General features: G+C 33.7%; 1 protein-coding gene across 5 annotated transcripts in view; it reads left to right on the forward strand.

The window, feature by feature from the left end:
* Positions 1-13,677, forward strand: part of ARFGEF1 (ARF guanine nucleotide exchange factor 1) — a 140,622-nt gene that overhangs the window by 72,402 nt on the left and 54,543 nt on the right. For all 5 annotated transcript variants that reach the window (XM_077876676.1, XM_077876677.1, XM_077876678.1 and 2 more), the window contains 3 exons: positions 1,700-1,875; positions 2,985-3,118; positions 6,453-6,687. In XM_077876676.1, coding sequence (XP_077732802.1) covers positions 1,700-1,875; positions 2,985-3,118; positions 6,453-6,687 — 545 coding nt within the window. The remainder of the gene's footprint in view (positions 1-1,699; positions 1,876-2,984; positions 3,119-6,452; positions 6,688-13,677) is intronic.

Below are 13,677 nucleotides of genomic sequence, written 5' to 3' on the forward strand. Positions count from 1 at the left end.
ATTTTTTTGGGAAGAACTTTATGGTGGGACAAGGGAAACTGAAATAGCCTATGTTAAATTACCTACTTCTTAGCTAAGTAGAAGGTGAAAGTCCTTTGGTAAGGGAAAGTGGAGGAGGGGCAGTGGGAGGAGATGTAATTAGGTGTTGCGAGAAAGTGAAATAAGTGCTTTGAGGGATGATTATCAATTTCTGATAATCGTTGTTAAATTTTTTATGACTTCTTCCAGAGAATACATTGCATATTAAACATTTTTATATATGTAAGATATCTATAATAAATAATATATATATTTTAAAAGTTCTAGCAGTATCTAGCACATAAATACATATATAGTATGCATATAATATATATATGTTAAAAGTTACAATAGTATTTAGCATATCTAATATTAGCACGTTAAAGTCTCAAAAGGTCCATGGGAAAACTACTGTTTTGTGTAATGCAGAGTTCCCCAAATATATTTTATTACTAAGTATCTTTTTCATGTACCAGTTTTTAATTGTAAAACATACTTTTAAATCATCCAGTTTAATGTATCCAAGGTATTCTAATTTGGAGAGAAGAAAGCATCTTCAGAGTTGAGACACCAGATATATATACTCCTTTCATCACTGAATCAGTTAAAAATTGGGCTCATGTTATCATATATTGACAAAATAATAGCTACCATTTATTGAGAACCAGTTGTGTTTTTCAGTATTATATGTATGTAGGGTGTGTGTGTTTCAGCGATTCCTCACATTTATTATCTTTGTTGCTGATGAAGAAACTGAGACAAAGAAAGATGAAATAAGTTATCCAGTTAAATGGGGAAACATGATTGAAACACAGAATTTTCATATTCCAAAATTTGCTCCTTATAGTATATTTCCATTGCTTATAGTTCTCCATTCTTTTTTCTTTTTTCTTTTTTTTTTTATATAGTTCTCTTTTAATTGGTAGTGTGAAATGAGCAATTTCCTGCCAGATGGCTGAGTTATGGCCACAAACATGTATGTATTTCTTTTTTGAAATAACATACATTACATGTAGAGGAGTTATAAGACCTGATATTATTTGCATTATCTGTTCTACTGGAAGTCATTTATTTCTGTTTATATTAATTAAAAGTGTAATTACTCAGAGTGACATGCTGAAAAATATTCAAGGAGTGTAGGCCCAATTTTTCTATACCTATGTTCTAAAGAATATATTATTAGAGTTATTAATAGGTATTCTAAAAAGAGGAAGAGGAGCTCATGGTAAAACAGATTTTGGAAACACTGCATATTATATAGCCTCTTCAGAGAGCAAATTAAGGCTATAATAAAGCTATTTCCCAGCATTTCTCTAACTTACTTGATAATGAGATTTTTTTGGGAGGAAATCTCTCTTATCTTCTTAAGGCATTAGCATTCATTAGAACCAAGTTTAGTACATGATAATATAGACTGAAAGTAAGCTTCTGTTTTGGCACATCCCAGTTAGCCTTTCATCAGCTGAGTGTGTTTCCTAGCTAGAGCTACTTAAGGATTATATTTGGATATATTCCAAATGCATACTTACTACTAAGTATGCTAACCTTTAAATGGTGCCAATACATACTATTTCACATTGCTTTTTTGCTACTGTTGCATTTTAAATACTCTTTATCCTTTTTCAGTACACTTCAGTTAAGTCAGATATATTTGCATGCTTTTTTCTTCTTACCATTTTAGATATGGGAGAAAGGACTACTATAAATGCGAGTGCAGATGGCAACGTTGGAACTATAGAAGATGGTAGCGACAGTGAAAATATTCAAGCAAATGGAATTCCAGGAACACCAATTTCTGTTGCATATACACCGTCTTTACCTGATGACAGATTATCTGTCTCTTCCAATGATACTCAGGTATAAATGGGGGGGGGGGGTAGAGGGTATCTTGTTAATCTTATAAATTTATAGGCTACCAGTACCCTGTGGTGAATATGTCCAATTGATAATGCTGGCTGATTATAGTTAGGGAAAATAAAAACTTGGGTTTTTCTTATTGATATAAATTAAAGCAGTTTATTCCCTAAATATATTGATAACTAAATTCTCAACTCTAAGTTATTTCGTATGTGTTCACACTTCTCTATGCCCCCCCCCCATTGAAATTGCATTTAAAAAGACCATTTTTATCATGTATTCATAGGACAATTCTAGTATCATTGGATGAGAATTTTAGAAATCTAGGGAACTTTATCTTACTTTCATTCAGGGCTACAGTGGAATCTATACAATGGTAATGTTAGGTTTTCCTCATCTTCCCTACCCTATATTTAGTGTGTTCTTATTTTAGGTAAGGGAGTCCTACCCTAAATCATTGCCCTATGTATACGATTCAGATTTCTTGGCTTTGTTGCCTTGACAGTTTCTGTTGTTTTTTAAGTATCTGCACAGAGTAGATAAAACATAAAATAGGACAAAAACATAAAACACCCAGTGATAGGGAGTGGAAAGTATGGTTTAGGCCATGGGTGGGCTATCTTGTCAGGGTATGATGTGCCAGATTTTGTTAAATATTGGTATGAACTGGATAAATTCCATGATCTTTTTTTGGTGGCAAAGAGAGAATATTTTTAAAGAGTATATTTTTGAGGGTGCCTGGGTGACTCAGTTGGTTGAGCATCTGTCTTTGGTGCAGGTCATGACCCTGGGGTCCTGGGATCAAGCTTGGAGTCAGGTTCCCTGCTCACTGGGGAGTCTGTTTCTCCCTCTCCTTTTGCCACTCCTTCTACCCATGTGCATGCTCTCTCTCTCTCTCTCTCTCTCATATAAAAATCCTTATTAAAAAAAGAATTTATTTTTAAGGTATTAATTTATTGCAGGGGAGGAGGGTGGTATGTCAAACAAAGAGAAATGGTTTAGCAAATTCCTCATCTCGTTTCTCCTCCAACAGAACCCCCTCCATAGAAGGCTGAAATGATTTTATACTGGCAAATGTCTTTATTTACATGGTATGTTAATTTGTTTAGGAATCTGGAAATTCTTCAGGACCTTCACCTGGTGCTAAGTTTTCCCACATTTTACAAAAGGATGCCTTTCTAGTATTCAGGTCATTGTGTAAACTGTCCATGAAACCACTATCAGATGGACCACCAGATCCAAAGTAAGTTATTAGCTAGTCTTGAAAAATACAGTTTTTTAAACTTGAAACTTAACTTACTATAAGATAGATAGTCTTTGGATTTTCTTTTGTTCTTCTTGTCCTGTAGAAACATCAAAAATATAAACTGGGATTATTTTGCTTTTTAAGAAATGTATTTGAAAAACAATTCCAAAATTGCTAGATACCTTATACTGTTTCCCAAAGCATACCAACAGCATTAGAGAATTGTACCTGGTTGAACAATTGAAAGAATTCTTATTTCGGTATTATAAGAAACTTTGGAGTTAATGTAGCCGTGTTACATGCAGATTCATGCTAGGTTTCTGAAAGCTACCAGTTGAAAGGTAATAAAACCTAAGAGAAATTTTAAAATTCATGGTGAAAGATACTACATATTCATTAAGGTCTGAAAAATGTCCTAATGTGATACCTTTCTCTGTGGGAAGCAGGAAGCACTTTGAGATAGAAGTCACTTATCTGATTCCTGTCAAATATATTAGTTTAAACTGTAGGAAAGTGCCATTTTTGTAAGCCATAAATCATCAAATATCTTTCATTTCATATGAGTCAAATGTAACTAATTTTTGCTTGAGACCGAGTTTGGGCACTGTTAGCCATACCTGCCTAATGTTGCAACATGATGTAATACAGCATGACAATTCTAGGAGAACTTTTTGGAGAAAGAAGTTTTAAAGAAGGGCTGAGTAGCTTTGAGAAAAGGATATTGAAATGGGAGATGTAAGCAATACTACTTCACTTTTTAAGACCTTAGAGCATTTCAGTTTCTAAATGTCACCTAAGAAGAAAGATTAGACACAGTTATAATAAAAACTTTAGAAGTTTTGGGAAACCACATTTGTTCTATTTTTTATTTTGTCACACTATACTGATTCAGTGAGAAACATTTTTAGGCCCTAAAGCCTAAAATTCTAAAATCTTTAGGCTCAAATCCTGAGAGTCAGAAATAGAACATTGATTTTTTTTATATTTTGGAAATATAAACTGTACAGAAAAAGGATTAGGGTTGTTAGATTGCAGTATAAACTTGATTATACCCTGTGTATAAGAATACAAATTTTTAAAATTTCTTATTCTGTGAAGGGAAAAATAACCATGTCATTGCAAATTGCTGAAGACTTACTTTAAGGGGGAAATAACTTAAGAATTTTGTATTATTGCTGAAGGTCATCTTTGCCATGATTCAAAAATGCTATTAACCTTAAAAGTTTCAGATGTTTAGTTTTCCAAATCAATTTTTTTTAAAAAGTGATTTGAAAAACTGTAAGCAGAAAAGGGAGAGTTCTTTAAAGTGTCCACAACAAAAAGAAATTACATGATTTTAAGGAGTATTCTTTTGGGGGTGGGACTTCCTTTAGCACCTTATAAAGAATAATCTAGTTTTGGAGAGCAGCAATCTTTAATATTACAAAGGATTCTTATGAGGAATAATGTAAATTAGTTCTCCTCCTACTCAGTGGATGTAAACCAAATATTTAGGAAATTTTGTTTGAACATAAGAAAAAGATCTTTTTGGTCATCAGGGACATTAAACATTGCAATTGAATATGGAAGAAATCAAATTTTCCATCCCTAGAAATTGTTCATTTTCCAAAGGGAATATATGGTTTCTTACCTTGAATGATTTCTTTCTCCAAAATTAATGACTTATAGTTATATCATTTTCTCTTTTGCCTTGTTTCTCTTAATATTTTGTGATCTTGCTGACATGATGTTTTGGGAAATGTTAAGTTTGAATTATAATTTGAAACTACCCTGTGAAAAACTGCAGACCTGAAATTTCTAGCTGCTTTTGCCTGTAAAAATGTACATAAGACAATCCTTTGATCATTTTTTCATAATATAATGCCTTATAGATAGTAGGTACTTAATAAATGTTTAAATGGTGCATGAATAAATCCACGAGTTGTATTGAGCACATACTACGTACAAGGCAGTTTGTTAGAGCTGAGGATACAAAAATAAAACATAACAAAAACTTATGTGCAGGTTTTAATAACTACTGGAATTGAGAAAAAGATGATACAATAGCTAGGCTAGAAAGTAGTAGTAATACAAAAGCCTTGGAAGGCTTCAACATGAAGGGAAAATATTTCACCCATGTCATATTTTCCTGTAGCTATTCATAATCTTTCTTCTCACTGTTTCTAACTTGATTTATTTAAACATTTTTTTTGGCAGGGGGTGTATATTTGTTGCACATAGTCATAGATTCAGAGGTATAGCCATCTTGGAAAGTGGATATGTAATAAATAGCAAGTGATGATATTATTGGTTTCACTTTTATTTCAAAGATGGCAATATATTTGTGATTCCCATTTACATGAAATTAAATATTTCTTGTTAGAGTTTCTTAATCTTTGAAATACTCAGCCCTTAAAGCCATAACATTTTTAAGACAGAAATCAGGAACAATTAAGTTTACTATCCGTGGTGTGAATGTGATTGATACAGCATTTGAAAAAAATAGAAGAATTAGCTGCTAAAGCATTTAAGCGTGTTCTATATTTGAAAAGTTGCCTGGGATCCAGTCTTGGTCTGTTGGCCTTAAGAAACTTGTTTTAATGGGAGAAAAATTATATGTGTGAAATCTGATGATTATAATGCTCTAGATACTGATCAGAATATGGCTTAGTATATTGATCAGAAAAAAAGTGAAAATTTAAGCTGAAAAGGTGGATTTTTGCATTTCATTATTATGTTTAGAATAAATGGTAAACTGTTAAGAGATAGAAATGTTCTAAAAGCCTTTATTTTTCAAAAAAGAAAATACCTTTAAATGGTTATTGAAAAAATAAGCTTGAAGTAGTCCTATATAACTTATTCATGCAACTGGAACTTTTTATTTTGTTTAAGGTTTTTGAGTAACATACCTAGGAAAAAAGTACATTATATACTAAACTATTAAATGTTATATACTGTGGAACTATTATATACTAAATAACGGCACATAATCTGGGAAGTTCATGATGATTTCTAAAAGGTAAAATACACTGTGAAAGAAAGGAACAAGGAATAATCTTTATTTTTCTTGTCAAAAGGAACAATAAGTTGATTTTAAATATATGTGAATGATTGTTTTTCCATATAAAAAGCTTGTGAAATTATGTAGTACTTGAGAACATAAGTGGAACTACTCATTATTAGTGGCAAAGCATATTTGTGTACTGTACTTTTTTTATGTGGTAGAGTTTTCTGTTCTTCTCCATTTAAAAGTGTATGAAATTATGTGGTACCAGGAAATATCTTTGAACAGTCTTTTATTACCTTAATGCTAAATATGTCCATATACTGTGCCTTCTTTTTTACATTTTAGGTCTCATGAGTTACGATCCAAGATTCTTTCATTGCAGTTACTTCTATCCATTCTGCAGAATGCAGGACCTGTTTTCAGGACAAATGAGATGTTTATTAATGCTATTAAACAGTATCTGTGTGTTGCACTCTCAAAAAATGGAGTCTCGTCTGTTCCAGAAGTTTTTGAGCTTTCTCTTTCCATATTTCTCACTTTGTTGTCAAACTTCAAGACACATCTGAAGATGCAAATTGAGGTATGTTCTGCATTTAGATATTGTTGGGTATTTCATTTGTTTCGTGTTTTAAATCAGATTATTGATCCCTTAGAAACTTTTTCAGAATGTAAAATAATAATATTTGTGTATTGTCAGGTACAGTTGACCATTGAACAATACTGCTTTGAGCTGGGTAGGCTCACTTATATGTAGATTTTTTCAATAAGGTACAGTACTGTAAATGTATTTTCCTCCTCCTTAGAATTTTTTTTCTTAATGATTTTCTTAGTAACATTTTCTTTTCTCTAGTTGATTGTAAGAATATGGCATATAATACATGTAATGTACAAAATATGTGTTGAATGTTTATGTTGTCAGTAGACTTGTGGTCAGTAGTAGGCTAGGCTATTAGAACTTAAGTTTTTTGGAGAGCCAGAGTTATATGTGGATTTTCAGTTGCAGGGATCAGTAACCCTAACCCTCACATTGTTCAAGGGTCAGCTCTGCTGTTTTTATTTTTCATTTACTCATTCGACTAACATGAGTAGTACTAAGTACTTATGAAGTACTAAGCACTGGGTAAGTGCTAAGAATACAAAATCAAATTAAAACACAGCCTCTGCCTTCATGGAATTTATAGTGGTTGAATGAATGATTCTCTGGATGTTTTGAGGTAATTTGGTCCTTGCAATAATTTTGCCATTGTTTATATGGTATGTAATAGTGAATTTGGTTATCTTAAAAGAAAGCTCTAAACATATACTATATCTACATGATTTTAAGCCATCTAAGTTTTGGGCACTTTAGAGAGGCTGTTGAGATGGTTTATATTTTTAGTGTTCTATTTTAGGAATTTGAAATTTTAATTTTTGCTTTGTATTATTTTTCTAATGTGCAAATGATAAATTATTTTCCTAGAGATTTGAGGTGGGTAGAACAATCCTATTATACTTTATTATTAATGCTCTACAGTATCTATTATAATTTGCATAGAATATTATGGAAATAAGACAGAATAAGGCCTTGGTATTTTAACTGAAAAGTTTTTAAACTGGGGCCAAATTTTGAACAGGAAACATTTCTGGTGCATGTATATTGTCAATTTTAGTTTGTCTTATGTCTATTAAAATAATGGAAGGCATTTAACTAGGAACAGTTGCTATTTTTTGATAGTTTTCCCATTATCTTCAGGAATTACAATTAAAAGAGATTTAAAAAAAAGACTTTTGGAACTTTTACTTCCATACTAACCCAAAAGTCTTTTCATGTGATAATAAAGCATTTAAATTGCCATTACGTCATTTTAGAAGACTGTGCATTTATTTACTTAGAGATTTCTGAACACTGGGACTTAATTTCTTTAAGTAGTTTAGTAGACTGAAATATAAATTCTTAGGGAACAGCTATCACAAAGATCATTTAAATTGAGATTACTATTTTTGTAGATTAAATTTGATATACAAAACTTGGAATATTTTAAATTTGGAAGCACAAATTTAAAAGAAAATACTGGTAAGAAGTTTCCTTTCTCCTCAGATGGTAGATTCTCATTACAAAATTGTTGTAATACTGATTTGTATGTTTAAAGAGATCAGGTTTATTTCACGGATCAAACAAGACAAGTGTAGATACGCTTTTGAAAACACTAAACACATTCAAATGCGGGATAAGCTCTGTTCTAGTTGGAGAAAACAAAGCCAAAAAACCTAAATTTGCAAAGCAACATTAAAATTGTTATTACTTGGGGCACCTCGGTGGCTCAGTGGTTGAGCCCCTCTGCCTTTGGCTCAGGTCATGATCCCCGGGGTCTTGAGATTGAGTCCTGCATAGGGCTCCTGCAGGGAGCTTGCTTCTCCCTCTGCCTCTGCCTTTCTTTCTGTGTCTCTCATGAATAAATAAATAAAATCTTGTAAAAAAAATAAAAAAAGAAAGCAAGCATAGATCAGTTTATTCACAAGACAAAAAAAAAAATCACACCTTGAAAAAAAAAGATTGCTATTACATAAATGTTCATATTTTGAGAATATTCATTTCAGAGTTTCTATAATGTGATTTTTTCCACAGACATTAACTTACATGTCTACATCAGAAAATAGTTAATACACAACTCTCCAAGAAAATATTTGCAGACAAAGTGTTTATGATATTGCTGTTACACTACATGTATTATATTTTAGGTGCTCTATAAACCTTTAAAAATTTGGGTTTTTTTAGAGCCCCTGTTGATGGGCATGTTGTCTTAAGTTACAGTTATAGGCTATTGCTTGTTAGTACGATTTGATAACTCAAAGAGAGTAAAGTTTTTATTTTCCTCTTTTTCCAAATGTAGGGGTTTTATTTATTCCACAATTTGGAGAGTTCTAAACTTTCTTTTTATTTGTTTGTTTAGTATAATTGATGTTAATTATATTATACTAGTGTCAGTTGTACAACACAGGGATTTAACATTTGTGTACATTATAGGATGGTCACTGCAATAAATCTAATTACTACCTGTTACCTTACAAAGTTAATACAAAATTATTAACTATATTCCCCATGTTGTGTATTACATCCCCATCACTTGTTTTTCCAAGTGGCAGTTTTTCCTCTTACTCCCCTACACCCATTTTGTACTTCCACATCCTCACCCCTCTGACACCTACCAGCTTGTTCTCTGTATCTGAGTCAGAGCTTTGTTTTCTTTTGTTTTTGGTTTTTGGACTCCAAATGTAAGTGAAATCATGGTAGTATTTGTCTTTCTCTGCCTTATTTCACTTAGCATAGTACCTGCAAGATAAATCCATAATGTTGCAGATGACAAGATTTAAATTCTTTTCTGTGGCTGAATAGTATTCCGTTGTATGTATATATTATGTCTTCTTTACCCATTCATGGACAGTGAGATTGTTTCCCAATATTCTCTGTTCTTAAATAATGCTGCAATAAACATAGGCATCCTGTATATTTTCTAATTAGTATTTTCATTTCTTTGTTTAGATACCCATTAGTGGAATTGCTGGGTTATATAGTCACTCTAGTTTTAATTTTTTGAGGAACTGCCATACTGTTTTCCATAGTGGCTATACTAGTTTACATTCCCACCAATAGTGCACAGGAGTTCCCTTTTCTCCACATCCTCACTAGCACTTATTTCTTATCTTTTTGATAATAGCCATTCTCACAAGTGTAGGGATATCTCATTGTGGTTTTGATGTGCATTTTCCTCATGGCTAATGATGGTGAGCATCTTTTCATGTGTTTGTTGGCCATCTATATTTGTCTCCTTTGGAAAAATGTCTATTCATATCCTCTGCCTATTTTTTAATTGTTTTTTGCTATTAAGCTGTATAAATTCTTTATATATTTTAGTTATTACCCCTTGTTAAATATATTATTTGTAAATGTTTTCTTCTATTTAGTCGGTTGCCTTTTTGTTTCATTAGTGGTTTCCTTAGCTGTGCAGGAGCTGTTTAGTTTATACAGTCCTATTTATTTATGCTTTTGTTTCCCTTGCCTCTGGAATTAGATCCAAAAAGACATTACTAAGGCTGATGTCAAAAGCTTACCACCTATATTGTTTCTAGGAGTTTTATGATTAAAGGGCTTACGTTAAAGTCTTTAATCCATTTTGAGTTAATTTTTGTAGGTGGTGTAAGATAGTGGTTAAGTTTCATCATTTCACATGTAGCTGTCCTGTTTGTCCAACACCAGCAATTAAAGACACTGATTACTGATTTAATCTCCTTACTAGTAATTGGTCTATTCAGATTTTCTATTTCTTCCTGATTCAGTCTTGGAAGAATTTATCCATTTCTTCTAGGTTGTCCCATTTGTTGATATATAATTGTTCATAGCAGTCTTTCGTGATCCTTTGTATATCGGTGGAATCCACTGTAACCTCCTATTTCATTTCTGATTTGATTTGAGCCCTGTCGTTTTTTTTTCTTGGGTTGTTCACCTGAGGATTTGTGAATATATGTTATCTTTTCAGAGGATTAACTCTTTATTGATAATTTCTATTGTCTTTTTAGTTTTTCTTTCATTTATTTCCACTGTGATCTTTATTATTTACTTCCTTCTACAAAGTTTAGGTTCCATGTGTTCTTTTTAAAAAATTCCTTTAGATGTAAAGTTGTTCATTTGATATTTCTCTTGTTTATTGAAGTAGGCTTCTATTGCAGTGATTCCCATCTTAGGACTGCTTTTGCCGCTACATCTTATAGATTTTGGTATGTTATATTGGCTTTCATTTGACTCAAGGTAGTTTTTGATTTCTCCTATGACTCAGTTGTTCAGTAACGTGTTGTTTAATCTCCACTTACTTGTAGTTTTTCGATTTTTCTTTTTGTAATTTCTAATTTTAAGCCTTGTTGGTTAAAGTATTATTGGTTGGAAGTTTTTTTTTCTCTCAGCACTTTGAAAATCTCATGTCATTCCCTCTGGCCACACAGTTTCTGCTCAGATACCTTTTGAGAGCCACTGGGTTTTTCCTTATACACAACTAGTTCTTTTTCTCTTGATGCTTTTAAGATTTTCTCTGTATCTTTAACTTTTGACATTTTAATTATAATGTGTCTTGGTGTGGACCTTTCTGAGTTTGTCTCATTTATAATTCTTTGGGCTTCCTGACCTGGATGTCTGTCTGTTTCCTTCCCTCAGGGAAGTTTCTAGCCATGAATTCTTCAGATAATAACTCTTGTGCCCCTTTCTCTTGCTCTTCTCCTTTTGGGACCACTATAATGATAATGTTCTTCCACTTGATGTTGTTGTCCCTTAAGTGATCTTCATTTTTTTTAAAACTCTTTTTTCTTTTTGCTGCTCTATTTGGGGAGTTCGGCTGCCCTGATTTATAGGTCCCTGGTCCTTACCTCTTTGTTTCAGTCTGCTGTTGAACCCCATTAGTGTACTTTTCAGCTCACTTACTGTGTTCCTCAGCTCTGTGACTTGTTTGTTATTTCGTTTTCTGTCTTTTTTAAAATTCTCACTATTCCTGTACCACGTTCTGTGAGCATCTTTATAACCATTACTTGGAATTCTTTATCACGTAGGTCACTTATCTCCATATCATTAAGGTCTTTTTCTGAGGTTTTTGTCTTGTTATTTTGTTTGTTTGAAATCTATTTCTCTCTTTCCTCATTTTGCTTGACTCTGTTTGTTTCTATGTACTGGTGAAACAGCTACCTCTCTGTCTTGAGGGAGTAGCCTTATTCAGGTGATGATCCTTCTCATTCAACCTTGCCTTAGCTCTTGATTGTCCCTGGAACCTTTGTGATTACCTAAACCACTTCATTTATTCTTGATATGCACCTATTGAGGATGTGCCACATCCTGTCAGTGATCCATGGGGAAGAATCTCATTTAACACCTAGTTTCAGGCTGTTTGCAAGCCACTCCTCCCCCAGGCAGCAACTTTTAAATATGCAAATATATACAGTCCTGTTCTCCAGACTAGGAGATCTGAAGATGTCCCCTGAGTGACAGTTGCAAAAATCCTTACTCCAATGCAGTGCATAAGCTCCTTTCTGGGAAACCTTGTCAAGTTGTAGCAAGGCCAAGGGGAGGTGCAAAGCACGGCTTCTCAATGCTTATGCTCCCAGGGAGGAGCTTTTTAGCCTCTAAATGTGAGGGAGGCCTGAAGCCTGTTCCTCATGCTGAAGCTTCCAGGCTAAGTAAATACAGGAAGACACATTGTGTTTCAGTCCATTGTCTGTGCAGTGCCCTCTGGAAGGTGACATGCCAAGAATAGTCTTTCTGATTGTTACAGTCCCATATTGTTCTGAATGCCAGCTCTCTTGGCCACCAGAGCCAGGCAGTCAACTGGTATCTACTCTGTAGATTGTGTACACCCACTGGCTGTAGCAAAGCAGTTGGAGAGGATAGGGGGAGGGGCACCCTTGCTGTCTTCAGACTTCAGAAAGGCAGTGGGAAAATGTCTTGATTACATGTGCCCATGGGTTTCAGCAGTGCTATGACAGAGTGCCTTGTCTGTGTGTCCTCTGGCTTTAGGCTGAGTGCAGGAGAATGCCACAGCCACTTGTGCTCACCAGCCTCAACCAGGGGCAAGGGAGCACTGTAACTACCCATGCTTTCTGGCCTCAGCAAGTGTCATGTCCACTGCTGCTTGCTTGTCCCAGTGATGGCCGACTTCTTCATTCATGGTACCTTTAGAGTGTCTAATCTTTTCACAGTGTACTTGTCCTAAAAGAAATACCTTACAGTTCCATTTTAAAAGTTAGGTCCAAACAGCTTAACAAGTATTTGTCTTAACAATATAGTCTCCATTTGAAGAAAAATAAGATAAATTTTTTTAAATGATGTTTTTATTTTTAAGTAGTCACAATTACTTGACTACCAAATTGTATGTACCTGTTGGACACTGCCCAACTCCTCAGACTGTGGAATCCACTTGGACACTGCCACTCTTATTTCCTGTTCTTCATTGACTTTCATGCAGTGCCTGCTCTTTATTATAGCATTCACTAAAACCCAGGTTTGCAAAAATAATGATGTCACTGAAAGGAATGTAGTGTGATGTAATTGATCAAATGTTGAAACTGAGCAGTCTTGTGAGGTATTCAACAAATGTAATTCTTCTGAATTTTCCCTCAGAAATTGTCATAGCATTCCTCTGAGTTGGCTGCAGGGGTGCTTTGGGGCAATGTTTAGGAGTGTGATCATAAATATTTACTGAATGCTTGCTCTATGCCATGCGATGTAGATACAGTGCTTAGCAAGAAAGACCTGGTCCGTACCCTTTTCACAAGTTAAGCTCTTGTAGGAAATTCTGCTGACATTAAGGAAGTAATAGAAATATGTTGGATTTTGTGAAAGAAAAGTGCATTTTAAGGGTACCACACCCAGTTAAGAGGGAGAAGATGTTACCTCATGTTATCAGTATGAGTTTCTGGACCACTTAAGCAAGCTCTATAAATGTTAACGTGTGACTTTTGGTTTTCTTTTTCAGTCATCCTTTCTTAAATTAGCCACTTTTCCAAAAGAAATTTAAATCTAAAAATTCCTTCTTGCTCTTAAATTGTAATTTATTTA

Source organism: Canis aureus, chromosome 28 (assembly GCF_053574225.1).
Source record: "Canis aureus isolate CA01 chromosome 28, VMU_Caureus_v.1.0, whole genome shotgun sequence".
NCBI lineage: Eukaryota > Metazoa > Chordata > Mammalia > Carnivora > Canidae > Canis > Canis aureus.